Source organism: Capsicum annuum, chromosome 9 (assembly GCF_002878395.1).
Source record: "Capsicum annuum cultivar UCD-10X-F1 chromosome 9, UCD10Xv1.1, whole genome shotgun sequence".
Taxonomy (NCBI): Eukaryota; Viridiplantae; Streptophyta; class Magnoliopsida; order Solanales; family Solanaceae; genus Capsicum; species Capsicum annuum.
Window position 1 is genome coordinate 17,213,872 of NC_061119.1, and position 22,326 is coordinate 17,236,197.

General features: G+C 35.9%; 2 protein-coding genes across 2 annotated transcripts; both read right to left on the minus strand.

The window, feature by feature from the left end:
• Window positions 1-16,316: 16,316 nt before the first annotated feature.
• Window positions 16,317-17,969, minus strand: LOC124887035. Its single transcript, XM_047396200.1, has 3 exons — window positions 17,698-17,969; window positions 16,704-16,791; window positions 16,317-16,508 (listed from the first exon to the last, which is right to left on the minus strand). The coding sequence occupies exons 1-3, from the start codon at window positions 17,967-17,969 to the stop codon at window positions 16,317-16,319; spliced, it is 552 nt and encodes a 183-aa protein (XP_047252156.1).
• Window positions 17,970-18,077: 108 nt separating this feature from the next.
• LOC107841659 (craniofacial development protein 2-like) lies at window positions 18,078-18,563 on the minus strand. The gene has a single exon (XM_016685513.2). The coding sequence runs from the start codon at window positions 18,561-18,563 to the stop codon at window positions 18,078-18,080; it is 486 nt and encodes a 161-aa protein (XP_016540999.2).
• Between the last annotated feature and the right edge of the window lie 3,763 nt (window positions 18,564-22,326).

Genomic DNA, 22,326 nt, shown 5'->3' on the forward strand with positions numbered 1-22,326 from the left:
ATTATTTCCTATATTTCATTTCATGACTCCCCGTAGATCCAATGAGCAGAACACTATGCTGATGATGTCTGCCCTACTCATGGGATGTGGACCCATTACAGAGCCTGTACCCTAGAATTTGCTTCTACTCCAAGAGTTCCTCTAGTCCAAACTATTCCATCTCAGGCTCCTTATACCAAGTCTCCTTAGAGAGAGGTCTCGAATATCGAGTTTCGTTAGTCCATCCATATGATAGCTCAGGTTGTAGGTTTTCAGTCTCATTATTCTGGAGATATGTGTTCTATGCCTGGTTCATCTGATATCACTTGGGTTGTCCAGTTCATAAGGCTGAACCCACCCACCTTTATGGGCACCAAGGTTGAGGAGGACCCCCAAAGGTTTATTGATAAAATGGAGAAAATATTCAGAGTCATGCATATTAGTGAAGTTGAAGGGTTTGAGTTGGCAGGCTATCAACAAAAGGACATAGCTAACTAGTGAAACAATGAGTAGGAAGATTTGAAGGGTGAGGATGTAGAGCATTCTATATGGGGTGAGTTTGTAGAGGCTTTCTTGGACTATTTCTTTCCTAAAGATCTGAGGGAGGAAAAAGTCAAAAAAATTGTTAATTTGAATCAAGGGAAGATGGTTGTTAAAGAATATGCACTGAAATATTCCCAGTTGTCCCATTATGCTCCAAAATTGGTGGAAAATATAAGGGTCATATGAGAAAGCTTATGTCTGGTCTCTTGAATAATTTAGTGTTAGAATGTAAGTGGGTAATGCTGAACAAGGACATGGATATCTCCATGTTATCCATGTATATGCAACAGGTAGAAGAGGATAAGAAGAGGTAGGAAAAGATAAGGAAAAAAGAAAGACAGGCTAAGAGAGCTAGGTCTGCAAATAAGAATGTCAGTCAATATCAAGGTGGCAATTGGGATAAGAAATGACTAAGAAGAAATTTTGGAGGAATGCTCGGCCTTTAGCTAATGTACTCGCATTCACACTGTCTTACAAGCAGCGATACCATCCTAGTATTAGACCGCGAGTGCAGGGTACCCAATCCCAGAAGAGTGAGAATCAACCTGCTAGGTCATACCCTCACTGTGGAAATTATGGAAAGTATTACCCTAGGAGATTCTATTTTAGTGATAAAGTATGTTATACGTGTGGTTGGCCTGGTCATCTTTAGAAGGACTATACTTCAGATAGAGGGAATATCGGGAGTGTTAAGTCCCGAGCTGTATCCACAGCTCCACCATATAAGGGTACTACTTTGTCTGCTGAAAGTGGTCATATTTGGTTGTATGCTCTGTCTACTCATCATGACTCTGGGGCTTCACTAGATATGGTTACTTGTACATTCAGGATCTTTTCTTGTGATGTATATGTGTTGCTTGATCCAGGGTCTACTTTGTCTTATGTGACCCCTTACGTGGCAGTGAGTTTTGGTTTTGAGCTAAAAAATATTTTAGAACCTTTCTCTGTCTCCACCCTTATTGGTGATTATATTATGGCTAGGAGATTTTATAGAAACTGTGTGGTGTCTATTTTTCATCTTGATACTATGGCTCATCTTGTAGAATTGGATATGATTGATTCTTATGCAATTGCAGGGAAGGATTAGCTCTATTCATGTTTTGCTACCTTAGATTATAGAACTAGAAAAGTCACTTTTTCTTTTCTTAATGAGTCCGTAATAGAGTGGGAAGGGTATTCTCTTGTACCTAGAGGGAAATTTATATCTTATCTTAGTGCCCGTAATCTCATATCTAAGGGTTACTTGTAACATCTTATTCGGGTTAGAGATTCTAGCACTGAATGTCCTTCTCTCCAGTCAGTTCTTATATTTAATAAATTCCCAGAAGTCTTTCCTCATGACCTCCCTAGGATACCACCATATAGGGAGATAGATTTTGGCATCGACCTGTTGCCAAACACAGCCTATTTCTATTTCCCCATACAAAATAGCTCCTGCTGAATTTAAAGAGTTAAAAGAATAGTTAAATGACCTTCATGATAAAGGCTTTATTCGTCTAAGCGTCTCTCCTTAGGGTTCTCTAGTTCTCTTCGTGCAAAAGAAAGATGGCTCCTTCCATATGTGCATAGATTACCATCAGCTAAACAAAGTCATAGTTAAAAATAAGTACCCTCTTCTCAGAATTGACAACCTCTTCAACCAACTCTAAGGTACTAAATGTTTCTCCAAAATATACCTTCATTCAGGGTACCATCAGTTAAAGGTTAGGGAGGTTGACATTCCCAAAACGGCCTTCTGAACCCGATACAATCACTACAAATTGTTAGTTATGTCCTTCGGGCTGACTAATGCCCCCGTAGCATTTATGAACCTAATAAATAGGGTGTTTCATCAGTTTATAAATCTGTTTGTCATAGTCTTTATTGATGACATCTTGATTTACTCTAAGAGTGAGGAGGAGCATGTCAATCATCTATGAATCGTCCTTTAGACTCTAAATAGTTTGGCAGCTTAAAAGTGAAGCTTCTGGGAGCTTGGAAAGCTGGATTAACATCTATTTCTTGAGTTTATTACGGATTTAAGGTAAGAATTCACCCTTTTCTTAGTAATTTCTTGATTAATTTCTCAAAACTCCAAAAATTTAAGAGCTTGATTTTAAACCTCATTTTTACTCCTTTTCACTTGAATAATATTTTTATCTTATAATTACTAGTTTTTCATCAATTTAACCTTCAAAACAACTTTGATTCTTGATTTTAAGCCGGATTTTGAAGATTTTACCCAGTAAAGCTCAAAAATAGTTTTTCTTCGATTAGAACCCCATTTTTACTCGATTTAACTTGGGTTTTCAGATGTAGGTTACTAAAAATATGGGAACCATATTTTAAGGTAAAGTTTTGATTTTGCCCTTCTTTTTCAGAAACTCATTTTGGGATCCGTTTTGACCCCAAACCAAAAGTAGTTAATATAGGTGTCGTTGGTTTTGTATTGATGCATAGATTTTATATTTGATGTTTTTAGTGAAGTTAAGGATTGTTCGTGAAAAGTGAGGTTGCGGATTCAAGTGTAGCAGACCAGTTTTGGCTTTCAAGGTAGGTTATGGCTTAACTCTTTCAGACTGGGCTGGTTAGTAAATGATGGTACAAAATGCATGCTAAGGATGGGAGCTAATCATGAAAAATGGTTATCTATGTGTTGTGCCCGTGTGGTGTCTTATATGTGATGTAATTATCAAAACTGAGAAATTATATGATATGTGTGATCGTGTGGGGTCCTATGTGATATGGATAGCCTTGAATACATATGAATAATTATATTGTGTTGTTAAAATGCTTAATGTGGTACCATTTATGTATTATGATTATATTTATAATTTATTGGCAAATAAGACATGTGAAAATTCATGGATGATACAAAAATAATGAGTGGATATTGGCTCATGTGGTTGTGGAAAAGTATCATTGTAGCTGGTTATGGAAATATATCATGCGGTTGTTTGTGAAATACTCATTGTTATTGGTTTTGAGCATTCTATTTTCATATCATATCATTCATGAAACATTGGTACCACCGTGGCAACATCTGAGAATCACTGGCAATACCTTTTTAAAAGATATTGTAACACCTTATAAAATCCTTTTTAAGAGATATTTGAAAAAGGAGATATGAGATATATGGATTGTATACGGATTGATGAACCCCCCATGGGTCCTCTATTTGGAATCTTTAGCTCCATAGGTGTATACGGGGATTGTGCGATAATACCCGAGGTTGTGCGAGCACCTCATGCATCTTAACCATTATTGTCATCATCATCATCATCATCATCATATACATTGCACTTACTTTATTGTGTTTATGTTGTGTTATATTGCCTTATTGACTTGTCATCTATGTATTTGTCTTACCTTCCTTTACTTGTATTTGATGATCTTGTATCTACATGTTCTCTCTTATTCTATTTATATGGGACATAATGTATACTTGCGTTCTATATCTTGGTGTGTTGTTGTAATATATGTGAGATATATTAGAACTATTAGTGCAAGTGGTGTGGGCTACCGCTGTGGGATAATTTCTAATTGCAGGTGATGTGCCCTTAGTGTATATTTTGTACGCTTTATTTACTACTTTGCTTGGTCGGCCTATGATACCTACTGAGTATAAGTGGATCGTACTCATTCCTTCTGCGCCCTTTCGGTGCAGGTCCTAGCTTGAGTGTACCTCAGCTTGATTGACTCGGGTGATTGTTGGAGCTTCCAAGGTAGCGGCTGGACATTCATGCGTCCGAAGTTCACCTCTATCTTTATATAGTAATTATGTCTTTATTAGTATTCTGAGGCTGTTATTATTCTTTTGTGGTTATTTTTCTATCTATTTGACTATTGGATTGTATTAGTAGTTCTTACACTATTGACACCTGGTTTTAGGCATGATTGGTATTTTGAATAAGTTCTTTCCGCATTGTTATGATTACTATTATGGTTTGGCTTGATTCTAGAAGCCTTACCTTTGGATAATTCTGTCTTTTTCTCTTTTTTGTATCAGTTTGGATGATAGGCTTACTTGTCAAGGTACTCTACGACAAGTATCATCATGATTCTCATTTTTGGATCGTGACATCAGGAGCCCGCTTGGAGAACAAGGTGAAGAAATTGAAAGCCAAGCAACAAGTTGAAGAAATTGCAAGTTAGGAGCCCGCCTGAAGAATAGGGTGATGAAACTCAAGTCAAGAGTCCAAAAGAAACTTCATAGATAGGATTTTTGTAATTCTATTTATGTTTTTAACATGTTATTTTTATTTTTTTATGTAATGACAGAGCCGCGAACTGGAATCTCGACGGGACCTCACTGGACCCTCCAACTTAGTTGTCCTTTTTCCTTCTATTTCTTTCTTCTAATAATGATCGGGTCAAAATTTGGTCTTGTTGTCTACTTTTTGGTTTGGTGTTTTCACCCAAAAAGGGGAATGATGTAGACACCTAATTTTTTCCCTCCGAATTTCAATTTTATTCATTTTTTCTCACCTTTCCACGTACCCTCACCCGTCTAATATTACCCCTACAAGAATCTAGATAACAAACTCCTACCAAAAAATAACAACTTATCCTAACCACCTCATCCACACCTCTCTACCCCCTACCCCCTACCACACAGTTTTTCCAATGAAAATACATACACAGAATACACACCACTATATACACATATACATACAAGAGAGGAGGGATTCTCACATACTCACTGAATAAACACACAGCAAGACACCCACTTCATCATCGATACATACTCCATATGCACACAGAGACGATAGGGAAAAAGAAGAATATAGTTTCTTCATTTTTCTTATTTCCACGGACACACACATAGCAATTCTCATATCTGCACGTAGCACAAAAACCACACAGTAACAAATTCATCTTCCACAAAAAATGATACATGATGATAGGCGAAATTACGCGCCTATATCAATATATTTTGCCCATATTTTAGCCTAGTTTCGAGAACTAATTATCTATTTCGTACACTTTTAGTCCTTTTTCCTGTAAATGAGCTAACAAATGTGATTAGGAAAGTTTCAGGTATAAATGATGCAAAATACAGCAATTTATGGCTTACTTGACGCAAAAGAAAGCTCACAAACGAGATGGAAAGGAGCTGGACGCATAAAGGACTAAATCTGCTGCATGGAAAATCTGTCCCGGGCTAAAACAGCATTTCTGAAGACTTTGGGACTTACAGACACAAAGCTGGATTTTTGCCATAATACATTAACCTAGTGCAATTAGGTTATGTGTTTCATCATTCTATTTGGATTATAATTTTGTAACCTTACCCTAGTACAATTGGGTCAAGGATTTCATTAGTATATTAGGATTTGGTTATTTATTTTATTAGTTTAGTAGGAGTAGGATAGGAGTATTATAAATACCCTATCATGTTAGAGATTTTAGAAAGGGGGGGGAGACATTCTGACAATTCATTCATCTCCTTACAATTAAGACATCTTCCTACAACCCATTCTCAATTCTTCATTCTTCTACTCTTAAATTCCACAACAAGAGAATCGTTACTTGCTACGGAATCACTAAAACCACACGCCAAACACCTACTATTCACGCCATCCACCATGCAAAACGTGATATCCTTCGCATTCATGGGTAACTAAATCTCTTAGTTGGGGTTATGGAAGCCGAATGAGTTACTATCTATAGCTATGAGTTTGTGAGTTCAAGACAAGTATATTGCTTATATCATTATTCTCTTCATCTTAAATCTACATTCTTTGCGGTTCAAACACAAGAACACGCCATTCTAACATCTAACCTGTTCGAGAGAAAGGTTATTTGTCTAGAAAAGAAGACGCATAGACCAACGCCAGTCTAACATCTGACTTGTTCGAGAGAAAAGTTATTTGTCTGGAAAAGAGATAATGTCAAGGTAGTAGGACACCCTTTCCTATTAAAAAGCTAGTGCCGTACCTGGACTAACTTCTTGGAGAATTCGTACCGTTAGTCACGCTTTAAGCTCGAGAGAGTTAAAGTGAAATAGTCCTTGTTTAGGTCGAGAGACGCTTGGATTTACCATCGACTACAATTCTCTATAAGCAATTACATGTCAAGACTCTACACACTCATAGCCAATAGAGACGTATACCTCAGAAGGTGGACATAACCCCAACGCCTCAATTCTCATTGTTTACAACACACGTGACAATCTCTCTTTATTTTGCTATTTTCAGTTCTTACATTCTTGTTTTGGTTACATACTACAATCCCCCCTTTCCTACGAAACTTGCACTAAAAGTCTAGTAATTTCTCTTGCTTGTTGGCCAAGCTATTCTCTGTGGGATCGATACCCAACCCAGGTTGGGTTCTATATTTGCTAACGACCGCTTTACACTCCCACGAGAGCTGTAGATTGAGCGTTATCAATACACACCATTGCACAAAGAGAGATTGAGAGAGATATTGAGAGAAAAACCGTGAGAAATAGAGGGAGATTAAGAGAGAAAGAGAGATTGAGAGAGATTGATGGGAAATATAAAAAATTATAGGGAAAGAGTTGATCGGAATGCACGTCACTTTTACTATTCCAATGGATTCTCGCTGGAGAATATCCTGCCAACTCCAATTTTAGACCAAAATAAACTTAATGAAAAATGCAAAACTAGCGATCGAAAAAACTGAAACCTCTATCATCCCTGAACATGAGAAATCTGTGACCCAAATGCGCCAGTTCCCATTCCTATCCAAAACCACAATCGAAAAACTATTAATTGAAATGGGTCAGTCAGTTTGTTGGGTCATTTCAAATTTTGGGTTTGTCAAAGTCGGGAGTTTGTTTTCGGAGATTTCTGTTTGAGGTATTCCGGCGTCGCTTTGTCGAACAATTCAATTGAAATAAAGTGTCAAATTAAACTCCAATTTTCAACTCTATTTCTTTATACTTTTGTGGTGTGTTGATGTCGTGATTTTCATGACTTATGGTCGTTGATGATATAATTTTGATTGTGCTTGGGTCTTGAATGACTGTGGATATTGATTAATTGGTCCTTTGATTCAGTTAGTTGGATGATCCAAACTTATTTGAGGTAAACAAAGTTAGGGCGATAATGAAAATTGATGAAACGAATATAATTGGATTTAATTTATTGTCGTTGGATTTGAAATGGATCTTGATGTTGAGCCCGATAGTGTCATGTTTTAGGCTGAAATCGATAGACAAATGTTAGTTTTTGGGATAGGAAACTCATAGGATTCTATATCATTGAATGTCTGTGTTGAATGATTTCTCCATTTCTATTATATTTCATTAAATATATTCATTCGCAGAGGAATGCCTCGAGGCCACACTATACTTATTCACCGGAGAACGCCCTGAAGTATCATGTACGTAAAGGAGGCTCATGATCAAGGCCCGAGGCATCGGGTAAAGCATTAGAGCGTAGTTTAGGATTAGTATAGGTTTATTTTTTAGTACCTTTTTATTTCGGGTTGTAATAATTGGACTAGACACTATATTTTTGGACTTGTTTTATTTTGTTTGTTTGTTTGATTACTTTTGTGTGTTTTATGTGGTTTATTCATACATAGTGTTAAATTTGTCGATATTCTCTACCAAGCGATCATGGTCGAACCACGGGATCAAGAGGTGCCTAACACCTTCCCCTCAATCAACAGAATTCCTTAGCAGGAATCTCTGTTCGCAAACCAGTTTAAAGAGAAATCACTTTGAAAAGAATTTTTCAAAGGTGACTTGGCACAGCGGATTTATGCCAAGTGGTGACTCTAAATTTAATTGTGAAATGAATTTTTTTTTTCGAAACAAATCTTTATTTTGTCACTTTAATAATAAAACTCTTTCAAATCTTAAAATTAATTTAATCTTTTTGATGAAAAAAAAAGGGGTGTGACACTTATTTAACAACTCCATAATTAATTTTTTAAAAAAATTAATATATGAATATTTGATTAAAATGAGTGTTTAAATATATGAAACATGTGGCGACTTTATTTTATACGCTGCTAAATATGTTTTTAGCAATAATTATATTAATATGTTATCATATATTAGTGGCTTCTAAAAGAATCATCTTTTGTAGCAATCATTTCTAGTCGTCACTAAAAACCTTGCTTTTTGTTGCAATTAGAAAAGTCGCTACTAAAGGTTGCTACAAAAACTGGCATTTCTTGTAGTGTATATTAAAATTCTCCAACGATTCAATTTGGTGCTGCCTATAAAAGGAGACTTATGCTAAGGAATTATTCGTACAACTTTACCCATACTCTTTTATTTAAATCTTTATTTTTGCGACTTCACTATATCAGTTTTATTACTTGTGAGAACAAAAGAAAGGAGAGAGAAATAAAAAGTTATTCTAATAGAGGTTGTATGTTTGATAAAATTAATTATAATTTGGGCTAAATTAAAGAAAAAATAAGATATGCACTCAACTTAGCTTGAAGCTCTAGAAAAACTCTTGTAATCCCAGAGACTGAAAGTAGGCACCACCTGCGGTTCAAATTAATATAAAAATCATGTATCCCTTTTTACTTTAATTTGCATATCATGTTTCATTATGTTTTTTTGCATATGGTTGACTAAGTCTTTTCACATAGTGAACTTACTTAAAAATGAAAAGAGGTTAATTCACCCTCACCCTCACCCCCACTCCCGGCCCCTCTTGGCTTTCATAATCAATCAAAATATTCTGAATTGACAGAATAAATTAGTTTGATGTTAAACAAAATAGTAATTAGAAGTCAAGAAATTAACAAAAACATGTAATTAAATATGGATCATAATTAGTTTCAAACGAAAAAACTAGCAATCTAAATAGATAATAAAACTATCCTAATTATCAAAATGAACTTGAAAAACAACAAATGCAAACATAAAAATTGTCTCATGATTAAAAGAAAAGGAGAAATTTAAGATTTATAAGATATATAAATGAATCTAAAAAGCAATCCATAATAAAATCATAAATAAAATTACAAACATCATACTAATTAATCTCTTACAAAATCAAAATACACAGAACTTAATTATAAGAGAATCAAACAGTATAAGTTGTATATGTATTTTTAGAGATGACATCTTTATATTTGCAAGACTTTAGTAGATCAACCACCTCAATAAGAAATTCTTTATTATTATCAACAACTATTAGCACATGAACTTTTTCTATCATATCGTAATAAAGATCTGCCATTGAATTATATATTATTTAGATTCAGAATTTTTCACTTCGAATGCATCTAGGAGATACAAGAAAAAATTGCCATATAAATAGTGAAATTCATAGAGAGATACATAGCCCTTGAAACTCCATTTGTATACAAATTCTACAGTCTGATCTGATTGTCAAGGTTATTTTCAAATACTTTTTGATGAAAATTAAAATCTTGACAAAATCAAAATAAAATTTTCAGTTCAAAGATAGAGTTTTATTGTTCATCTAGATAATTACCATTTGCAATGAGGGAAGACACATCACAATCGCGAGACCTAACTCGATTCCAACCCTACCCACTTAACTATTTACGAACACAAAGAACAAACACAACCTAGACCTGCTTCACCCTTTGTGAATGCATGTCCTTCTGTCGCGAACGCAATGATCATAACTTTCCTTCTCCAAGATAGCGATAAAGACCTCATGAATGAAAAGAAGATTTGTCAACTATACCACAAACAACTAATGCCAAAACTTTTAAATTTTTTAATGGACTCACAAAAACACGTTCAAAACTCCATGAAGATAAATCCAATATACTACTAGACTGAAAATAACATTTTAATCTATTGGCACCATTAAAATATCAAATATTGACTGAGGTCAGCTTTTAACTTCTACATTTTTATTTTTTCAATAAAAATCCAAAATCTCATCCAAATGCCTCGGGAAATACCTAACTAGGGTATTTTTGGATGTAGGAGTGTCGCGGCCCTAGTAGGATCCAAAAGAGGAGGCTGCGAATTTTTTATTTTGGACGCTTAAATATATTGGGGAGGGGGGAATCCACCCTGCACCAATGCAACCTAGACCCTCTTTTTCATGAGGAATTACTTCTCCAATATCTCAAGATAGATTCAGAGGTCTAAACCAATGATCCAACTAACTAAAAATTATCTCACAAATTCAAATGATTTGTAAGTATTTCATTCTGAACTTATCTTTCTTACATAGTGATTCTGGTCAGACTTCTATTTTTTCAACCTTTAAAATTGAAAAACTCTTTTAAAACTAATCCAATCACTTCGAAAATTAAGACAATCATCCCCCAAAATTCAAAATACCGTGCTAAAACTTTGAGAAAGGGTAAACCATGAAAAATATACAGAAAATCATAAAAAAAAATATGAGGATCATTATAGCTCTGAGATTTGTCCTCACTAGACATATGTTGATTTAATAATAACATATGGAGTTTCAAGTATACAAATTTATAATAGAGCAAAATTATTTTAAATGTTCAATAATTTACTAATAGTACTATGTATTGGTAAGTCAAAGGTAACAAAGTGAATAATTACAAATTCAACTATTGAGGTCCGTATTACTTATTCCTTAAGGTAGATATTTGACAAAATTATAAGGGTTGTGTGTGACAGAATAAAATATAAAAATATATTTTCTTAAAAAAAGAGTTATATTATAACAGTTTCTAAGGTTAATCTTGATAAAATGTGAAGGAAGAAATAATAATTTTATGATGCTTTTAAATTTTAGTGTATAATAACAATTAATATTGGTTAGAACAATTACGATAAAGTAAGAATGCAATTATTATACCTTTTAAATAAAAATGAATACTCACTTAAATTTCATAAATGATAGAAATTATTTTTCTTTGTTATTAAAAATATTTTATTAAATGAAGAATGATTACAATTTCCTTTATACTAAACTGTAAAAGTAAAAAATGGATAAAAATATACTCTTGTCTTGATAAAAAAATTAAATAAAGTCAAATAAAAATTCTTTTTTATGGTTAACACTAGACATGCCCTGACTGACAGAGATACTATATAAGCATATATCAATAGGATTAAGTATCTCTCTAAGAATTCCACCATTTATATGGCAATTTTTTTCTTATATCTCCTTGTTACATTCGAAGCAAAATATTCTAAATCTAAATCATATATAATTCAATGGTAAATCTTTATTACGATATAATAGAAAAGTTCATGTGCTAATACTTGTTGATAATAACAAAGAGTTCATGGATGAGATGGTTGATCTACTAAAATCTTGAAATTATAAAGGTGTCGTCTCTAAAAATACATATACAACTTATACATTTTGATTGTTTTATAATTAGTTTCTGGATGATTTTCATTTTGTAAGAGATTAATTAATATGATGTTTGTTATTTCATTTATGATTTTGTCATCGATCACTTTTTAGGTTCATTTATGTATCTTGTAAATTTAAAATTTCTCTTTTTCTTGTAATGATGAGACTATTTCTATGTTTGCATCTCTTGTTTTTCAAGTTTGTTCTGATGATTGGGTTAGTACTACTATCTAATTTGATATTATATATGATTCCTGTTTTATTATTGGTGTTAGCTAAATCAGAAAAAATTTTAAATTATTCTTGTTATTATTTATTCTTATTAGAAACATATTAAATCACATTTTTTCTATGTTTGATTGAAGTTAAAATCTCTTTATTTTGAATTAAATAATTCCTTAGCTAATTGGATAGCATTATAATAAAATCTATCAAATATTATATATATGCAAGTGGCAAGAATATCGTCTTTTAAATTTTTGTAGAAGCAAATTATTTCGATGAATTATCAATGTAATGATTCAATACTATCGGGACTATTTGTCACGACCCGAGTTGCGGCCCTGTCCAACGAGCATCCCGAACCATGAAGGCTCGGGCGCCCCTTCTCTACTTGGAAATCATGCACAACATTCAGGCAATATAGTAAATTAACAGAAAAACAACCCAAAATGGAAACATGGTCACTATCTTTTTCTTTAACTGAACAATACAAAAAATGAGTTCATGAAACATTCAAAACACCTGACACTAGTCTGCAAAATCTCTAACAACTGAAAATGACATTTGTCTAAAATTTGGGACAAGACCCCCAGCCAGACCAAAACAATATGAAATATCAATGTTCTAAAAACAGGCTTTCCAGAATAAGGGAGGCTCACCAACTGCACACTTCTATGTAACAAATCTATGACTTAGCAGGACCCTTGGACTGAGCCTCGAACCCTGAAATATAGGGGGTTAATACAAATGTACTAATACGCAGAGAAACCCAAAATAATTTATTTATATATAACATAAGTGTGAGCAATTCATAAAACATTTTACATATAATGTATGAAAACACAAGGGCATACTTAAAAGACTTTAACACATTTCTTTTGAGACCATGACCCACTCTTTATTTAACTTCTGAGCTAGATGGTACACACTACAATCTATAATTTCATGGGCTATATGGAATCCACCCATTACTCGGCGACCAAGTCTCCAATCCAAGTATGCAACAAGGATTGGAGTATCTATGAGGGAGAGGACACGCAAGATCACAAAGCAGGGTGTCAAATTCCCCAGTCAAGTCAATATGTCATGGTTGGAAACAAGATCACAAAGTAGGGCTGCTAACCATAGTACCAAATTGGGATGACATAAAACAAGGTACACAAGATCACATAGCAAGGTACCATAATCCCGTGTCGGCAAATCACGGTTTCTAGCATTGAGTCTTTCAATTCATGCTATCTTCGGATAACCATCTAACTCTCTTTAAGCCCAATTTTTAGCCTCCTAAAAACATAATTCATGCTTAATAAGAAATCTTTCTTATTTTGTTAAGGGCACATCACAACAAGGTATCGTCATACCCAGATTTGCAAGTTATTCATATCATATCAATTCTATAGCCCTTCTTATTCAAACATATACAATTAGCACTGACAGGTTTATCCAGTCACACCAGAGTTCTCATATCAAAGTCATATGAAACTCATTCAAACACACTCTTTTTACGAATCTTGAAAACATAGTAGCCATTCCATTTATTCTACTCAAGCATAATGATTAAGGAGACATTTAATCTCAAGAGTTTCCCATCATTCACAAATCAGTTCCCGACATTGGTTATAAATAATTTCATGATAAAAAGAGGGGCTCTTAATTCATACTCTCAAAAATAATTCATAATTTATATCATGCAAGGTTCATAAATTTCATCATGGGGAGTGGAATTTCACAAGTTACATTCGTAAGCCATCTTTCGATTTCAAATCACAAAAAGCACGAGATTTATAAAAAAAACTTATAGAAAGCCCCATAAAAATTTCATAATTCCATTGAATTAATTTCACAATTCATGCTCCTAAAAACAATTTACCATAACACATAGTATATATGTGCATATACATCTTTAAGTCTTGTAGAAATTGTAAAACGTATACCCACGTAGTTTAGGATATCCCCACGCACCTTATATTGATTAGTTCGAAGATTGAAAGCCTAATATTGAAACCTTTCTTGAGAATCTTCAATTGGAAGGCCTAAATTCTTGATCTTTGAGAAGAAAAATTTAATCTTGTTCTTGGAGAGGTAGTTAGGGATTTTTTTTCTTTTGAGAAAAAATTGATTTAAGAGGCAATTGATCCTTCTTGGGGCTGAAATTTTATGTTATGGATGGAATTAGGGTGAGGGGAAGTGACCAAAATTCCCCTAGACCTATTAAAAACTGATTTAGAATGTGAAACAGTTTCGTAACAAGCTGGCCGACACATCATGTCGGCTTACTGCCTCACACGGAAAATGCCATAACTTTTTACTCAGTTATCGAATTTAGGTGAAATTGGTATCGTTGGAAAGCTAATTCAACTATCTAAAATTTGGTGGTTCTTAAGATTCAAAATTCTATTTGTATCCAAAGTTATACATGTTCAAAGTGGAACCCTTCTAGAATCAAATATCAAACTTTTGATAAATGAAGGATTCTTAGCTCAACTTAGCTTTAAGCGATTTCTACGAATATTTTTCACCTCATAATCACTTCATATACTAGGATAAAGACCATGACACATGAATTTAAATATAAACCATGAAATTAGAGCTTACACATGTAGGAACGATGGTTCTCTTTCTAGCTCAAAAATGCAGGGTGTTACATTATCTCCCCCTTGGGATCATTCATCTCCGAATGATGGGTAGGGACTTGTTGAAGTTATAAAAGTGTAGAATAAATAAAAAACCTCTCATTGAACATTTTTTCCTAACAAAATATGCAAAGGCATCAAATGAGCTTAATAATAACCCCTAGTGAAATGTGAAAGCACGAAACATGGGATAATGAGATTTTACATAGGGATGATCTTGCACATAAGTTCTATGCACCATAATCATCACAACATAAGACATGGATTTATTTGATGATCATAGACCTGATTTATATTGGTACTAGTCATGAAATAAGATTTCATGGAAGATGGGGATTGAAGCATTCTCCACCTCTCATGATACAATGAATAGACTTAGCTTAAAGGCACCACTGAGCTCTGCCCCAACATTAAATAACATACTTTGTCCTTTCCATTTTATTATTCTCCCATGACATATCTAACCACAAGAGTTTAAGTTTCACTGCAATGTGCTTTTATGTTGAAGCCTAACTTGGAGTAACAAGGTGATAACTTAAGCTATAGGACCCTGTACTTTATATCCCATTAAGAATATTACCTCACCTTATCACTATCGTCAAACACCCTTGGATTTTAATTCAAGGAACACTAACCACATAGTACATGAGTAGTGTTTTCATCAATCACAACATTCAAGCCATCATTATTACACCCACTTCATGGACTTCCTCCACTAAGACCAGCAAATTCAATCAAATTCACAAAGATTTTCGTCATATATCTCATTTCTAACTATTTGACACAACAAAAGTTCCTCTCCTTCTTTTTACTTTCACCTATAACCTTAGCTCAAGAATTCATACCAAATTTTTTGCCTTCAAGAACATCTACTCCCCTACCTAACACATCACGTGCTTCCACAACCACCATCAAACTGTCATACGAAGGGTCATTAAGGGACCCGAGCATAAATGTCATGAATGAAAGTAACACTATTAGATCATAACTTATACTTATTGCACCACTCAAGGAGGGACATGAAATGAAGATACGATAAAATAGACACGAAGTGCTCCATATATTAAGTGTCTGAATCATAAGTGGAGAGTCGTTCGAAAGTACGCAGTCCATAACACTATCTCCGGAGAAGTAGCAAGGCTATTTCCAATAGACCCCCAGTCCAAGATAAGATAAGTAATCACAACCGTACAAAACATATAGACCAAGATGGCAAGACATAAAAATGCCCCTACAATGGAAAGTAAACAAAGAATAGTAGGCACTCTAATACAGCATGCAACAAGGTAGCCTAACAAGAGTAATACACCAAACAGGTAATGCCCTACCCTACCTACCCTAATAGTTACTAGCCTTCTATCCTAATATGCGTCTTTCAGCTCTTCCTATCTATGGTCATGTCCTCAGTAAGCTGTAACTGCTTCATGTCTCGCCTAATCACCTCTTTCCAACATTTCTTTGGCCTACCCCTGCCTATCTTGAAATCATCCAAAGCAATCCTCTCACACCTATGAACTGGTGCATCTGTACCCCTTCTCATCACGTGTTCGAACTATCTCAAACGGACCTCTCGCATCTTGTCCTCCACTAAAGCCACTCTAACCCTCTCCCGGATAGTCTCATTCCAAACCCTATCCCCCCTAGTAAGACCACAGATCCAACGTAACATCCATATTTTCACCACCTTTAATTTTTAAATATGAGAGTTCTTGACTGGCCAACAATCTACTCCATAAAACATGGCCAGGCGGACTGCCACCCTGTAAAATTTGCCTTTAAGCTTAGGCAGCACCTGCTTATCAGACAACACCCCCGTGGCAAGCTTCCACTTCATCCATCCCACCCCAATTCGGTGAGAGACATCTTCGTCAATCTCACCATTCCCCTGAATCATGGACCCGAGGTACTTGAAAATATCCCTCTTACACACCACCTGAGAATCCAACCTTACTACCACCTCATCCTGCTTCCTCAAGCCATTAAACTTATATTCCAAATATTCGGTCTTTCTCCTACTCAACCTGAACCTTTTAGACTCAAGGGTCTGTCTCCACACCTCTAATTTATCATTCACACCTACCCAGGTCTCGTTAATCAAACCACATCGTTCACAAAAAGCATACACTAGGGCACCTCTCCTTGGATACGTTGTGTCAACACCTCTATAACTAAAGAAAACAAAAATAGGCTAAGAGTAGATCCCTAATGCAATCCTGTCAAAACTGATAAATGCTATGAATCTCCTCCCGCCGTCCTCACCTGGGTCTTAGCTCCATCATACATGTCCTTAATTTCTCTGATATACGTCACCGGGACCCTACTCACCTCCAAACATCTCCAAAGGACTTCCCTAGGAACTTTGTCATATGACTTCTCCATGTCGATAAACACCATGTGCAGGTCCTTCTTCCTTTCCCTATACTGTTCCACCAATCTCCACACTAAGTGAATTGCCTCTATCGTAGAGCACCCGGGCATAAATCAAAACTGATTCTCTGAAATAGATACTAACCTCCTCAACCTCCACTCGACCACTCTCTCCCAAATCTTCATCGTATGACTTAATAACTTAATACCCATATAGTTGTTACAACTTTAAATGTCACCCTTATTCTTATACAGAGGGATCATAGTGCTCCATCTCCAGGCCTCAGGCATTTTCTCTGACTTGAAAATATCGTTAAATAGATTCGTCAAACACCTTAAACCAGCCTCGCCAGAAAACTTCCAAAAAATCTATGGGGATCTCATCAGGTCCCATCGCCCTAACCCTTCGCATCCTGCGAACAGCTTCTCTGACCTCCTCCACCTTAAAATGTCGGTAATAACTAAAATCACGATACTCCTCTGATTGCTCTAGCTCACCTAACTCAATAACTCTCTCTCCTTCATCATTTAAGAGCCTATGAAAATACGACTGTCATCTCTTCTTAATGTGATCATCTTCCACCAACACTCTACCATCCTCCCCCTTAATGCACTTCACTTGGTTTAGGTCATGACCCTTCCTCTCTCTTGCCTTAGCCAAACTAAACAACCTTTTTTCCCCTCCTTTCTCCTCTAACCCCGCATACAAGCTCTCAAATATTGTTGTCTTAGCAGCCATAACTGCTAGCTTAGCCTCCTTCCTCGCTAACTTGTACTCCTCCCTAAACACCCGCTTTTCTTTTTCATCCTTACTCTCAATCAACTTTGCATACACCCCCTTCTTAGTATCTACTTTCTTCTTTACCTCTTCATTCCACCACCAATCCCCCCGATGGTGACTAGCCCAGCCCCTGGACGTATCCAACACTTCACCAGCAGTCTCATTGATGCACCTAGCTGCCCCTATCCCACATACCATCTATGTCTCTCCTACACTTCTACACCCCCATACCTGCCAACTTTTCCCCAATCTCCCACGCATTCACCGGCGTTAGGCCGCCCCACTTAATTCTCGGTCACCCCTACTCTACTTACCGTTCTTTATGCCTAAGTCCATGACCAATAGCCTATGCTGGGTTGAAAGATTCTCACTCGAAATGACATTACAGTCCTTACACAACACCCTATCCTCTTTTTTAAGTAGCAAAAAGTTAATTTGGGTCTTGGCTATCGCACTTTGAAAGGTGATCAGGAGATCGTCCTTCTTTGAAAAGCTCAAATTCACCACCACCAACCCAAAGGACCTCGCAAAATCTAGCAGAGCAGCTCCCTCCTCATTTCTCTCCCCAAAACCAAAACCACCATGCACATTGCTAAAGCCTCCCTGTAACGTCCCGATATGCCCATTAAAATCCCCTGCTATAACAATCTTCTCAGAGCTAGGCATGCCTCTTACCACCTCATCCAAGTCCTCCCAAAATCGGATCTTCTCCTCCTCACTCAAGCCCACCTGTGGCGCATACACACTATAAGCGTTCAAGGTAAATCCCCCAAAGACCAACTTAATAGACATTAGCCTATCACTAATCCTCTTCACCTCAATTACTTTCCCTCTAAGCTCTTCATCTACTAAGATGCCAACTCCATTCCTACACCTCTCGCTTCCATAATACCAAAGCTTATAACCATCCACATCCCTAGCCTTAGACTCTACCCACTTAGTCTCCTAGACACACGCAATATTGATCCTCCTCTTCCTAAGAATCTTCACCAACTCTATGGACTTTCCCTGGAGAGTCCCTATATTTCAAGACCCAACCCTCAGCCTATCAACTCTACCAACACGTCTTTTTCTACCACCCTTAACACCAGACCTTGCCCCCACTCCCCCACCTACCCTACTCACACCCCCACCCCCAGCCTCGACCTCCTTGGATATGACCCTATTCTACCATTAACAACCACCGCCACTACACCAAGAAAATAAAAACAGAGATGATAAAAACAACAAGAAGTATAAAGCAACGATAGGAAAACAAAGGCACATGCAAAGTCGATGGAATAATCAAGCAAACAAACAGTCAAGCAAGCAAGCAACAGTCAATGTCACAAATTAAATGAATTCAAGATATGAAATACTCAAGAAAAGTAGAAAGAACAAAATAATACAAAGAAACTAAATTGCCGGACGTAACTAAAATGTAGGAATTAACTAAAACTCGAAGTAACTAAGAAAACAACAAAAAATAACAAAAATAAAAATATTATAAATACAAACAATAAAAACAGTAAAAACAATGTAAAGGAACCAAAAATGAAATTATAAAGAAACTAGAATATCAAGCAAATAAAATAGTAAAGCTCAGATATCACCGGAGTACCCCTGCGTATGCTGGTACAGCAATTTTGGTGTCGAAAATTAATCGTCGGAGTAAGGTCGCCGGAAATAGTATGGCTGTGTGTCACTGGAATATCACCTAAGATTTCTCTCGGTGTTGCCGGGAGCTGGTATCCCATGGAAGTCTTACCTTCTGTATTAAACCGGTTCAGACCGGTCTTCACTCTTTCACCGTCGCCAGAGTCAAGCCAGAGGAAACCCTAGCTCTGCGGGAGATGACAGAGGCGCGATGACAAAATGAACTGTAAGGGGTAGGGGACTTGGAGGGAAGAGAGAGAGAGAGAGAGAGAGAGAGAGAGAGAAAGAAGAGTGAAAGAGGGAGGGAGGTTGTGGCTTCACCTATTTCTGGCACTTCTATGTCATTGCCGGCGTCAGCTGGTCAGACAGTGACCATTGAAAGTGAAAAGAAACGTTAAGACAAGAAAAGAGAATGGAAACAGATCTTTTTGAAAAATTAAAAGATCACCAAACACAATACAACATGAATTCTTAGAATAGAGCACTGTGAGAAAACATTAGTGCACATATCAAATTAAAATAAGAGAAAAAGACCAAATTACCCTCCTGGACCTAAAAATTAGTAAGACGAACTGGGCAACCAACGCGTTAAGCGACGCGTTGTGTCGGTAGGGACCGATGCGATTCTTGGCGCGACACTTCAATATCACGTTGTCCCTCTGTTTTGATCATCCAAACATGCCTCAAACGTTATCTGAAAAATTTAAAACTTTCTTGAGACCCCCCTTTACACCCCTGATCATGAATCAATTCAAAAATCTACGTTTCAGGGTCGGGAAGATCAATTTGAAAATCATGGAAGTTAAGAGCTCATAAATATGACTAAGTCTTTTAACAATTAGAAAAATTTTCAAGTTGTAAGCTCTCCATACATGCAACTAAGAGTGTTATTGAGTCGAGAATGCTACGGGGTGTTACATTACAACTAAGACAAAGATTGTCGCTTGAAGGGATCGATCCTCATTTAAAGAACTGAAATTTTCCATTAGTTAGAATAAAATTTATAACTTTGACTAATCCCAACATAAAATTATTCCGCAACATAAAGAAACATATTTTCTTAGGGCCAAACATGCTGCGAGACATAGATTTGGATGATGAGCAACATAACATATGACTTAAATACTCGAAATATTGGATCACTGAGGGACATCATTGCTTCTTGTTCGAGGTCAGAGCATGACATGAGTTACATAAAGAGTTCAAACTTTAGGCATAGGCAAGACATGAATACATAAGACATCTATTCGAACCAAAGTAGGAGGATCTTGCTTGAACATGAATTGATTGATCATGATTCTTACTTGAAACTTGACACCATAAGAAAATTTGGAAACTACTTTAATCCATCATCTCCCCCTTAGAGCAAAGTCACCCTCCTAGACTTGGGGACACAACCCCATAGCAAAATCTATAGCCACAACTCTCAACATAAAAGAGACATCACCACATACCTAAACTCTAAAATCTCCCTGAAGAACTATACTCTAAAGGCCTTGATTTTCTGTAACCTCTATAGCTATCACTCTACAACTCCCACTCTCATGAGCGTACGTATCCACACTCCTTATCACAAAGGGATATCAATATACACATGAACACAAACTCCCTTCAATAAATATATAAAGATACTAAATTCCTTCTAGGAGATTAAATCGTAATTTCCTCCAACCCCTAAGGTCAACAACTTATGACTACCATCATTATAGGAATAGACACCCACGCTTCTAAACACTTAACACTCCATCTTCAATTCCTTAGAATGCTACCTTTACAGCTCTAGTCGCATAACTTACAACTTACCAAAATTTGCGAAATATACTAAAGGCACATATTGTCTACCAATATTTTCTCAATTCTGCTATAACGAACACCATATAACAACTCCTTAGTCTTCCCCAGATGTATCCATACTACAAATTTCAAGAACACAGACTAGGTACACCAAACACTTATACACATAAAACTTTATCTAACAATCTCTACCTGAGGTTCAACTTATTCCTTTATACTCACATTCTTATACACTTAATGATACAATCATAATTCATTGTTTTAACACTAGTCCTCGTGTACATAAATATCACAATCATCCACTCTTTTTTTCAACAAGTTTCCAACCTAAACTATTTCACACCTCACATCAAGTCTACTAATTCATTCCCATAAAACATAGATCACTAATCTTAAGTTACTATCCCCCACTACCCACATCTCAAGTTCAAGCCTATAGTCTATAATCAATCATGTACCACCAATAAAGCATGCCACATACTATATTGGTCTATCAGGTTGGGGAAATTTCACTTAACTACTACCTATAATTACATCCTCTCTATAACCTCACTATTAATAATTATTCACATTAAGTCTTCTTACCCATGCATACATTCTCACTATCACCACATCCTATAAACATCAATAGGTCTCTACCCACAACTTATTGACTAATCTACCCTTCTCCATTCAAACCTATAAATGATTTATACAACCACCATAACTATCCATTATGAGATCCTTCCCTAATTTGAATAAATAAAAATCATATCCTGCAACTTCTTTCACAGACTACCGTACAACCTACAAATATTGCTACCACATTAGTCTATCACTATACAATGGAAACCCATTCCCCAATCCACAATTATACAACTAAAACTATTTATTTATGCAAATGTCACCCTCACTCTGACTGCTAACCTTGTGACTTTATGTCACCAACTTCTGGACTATCTCACTATCAATAGGTCATGACACTTTGACGTATACTCCTACATAGATGGAAATATAGTTCCAACACTCTACTACATATCATTACCCTTAAATATGACATTCGAAGCAAGAATTATTAAATGGGGACTGAATACACTTCAAACCTCAGGATGAAAAGCATGATTTCATCAGGATAAAGCTATACACT

What these genes read in the sequence shown, in the direction of transcription:
- LOC107841659 (XM_016685513.2), bottom strand. Translation starts at nt 18,563, where the DNA reads ATGTCTATTAAGTTGGTCTTTGGGGGATTTACCTTGAACGCTTATAGT.
- LOC124887035 (XM_047396200.1), bottom strand. Translation starts at nt 17,969, where the DNA reads ATGGTATGTGGGATAGGGGCAGCTAGGTGCATCAATGAGACTGCTGGT. An exon ending in ACAACAATATTTGAGAGCTT is followed by an intron (nt 16,792 to 17,697) that starts GTATGCGGGGTT and finishes TGTTTTCTTTAG; the next exon opens with TTATAGAGGTGTTGACACAA. An exon ending in GTTTGATTAACGAGACCTGG is followed by an intron (nt 16,509 to 16,703) that starts GTAGGTGTGAAT and finishes TCCATGATTCAG; the next exon opens with GGGAATGGTGAGATTGACGA.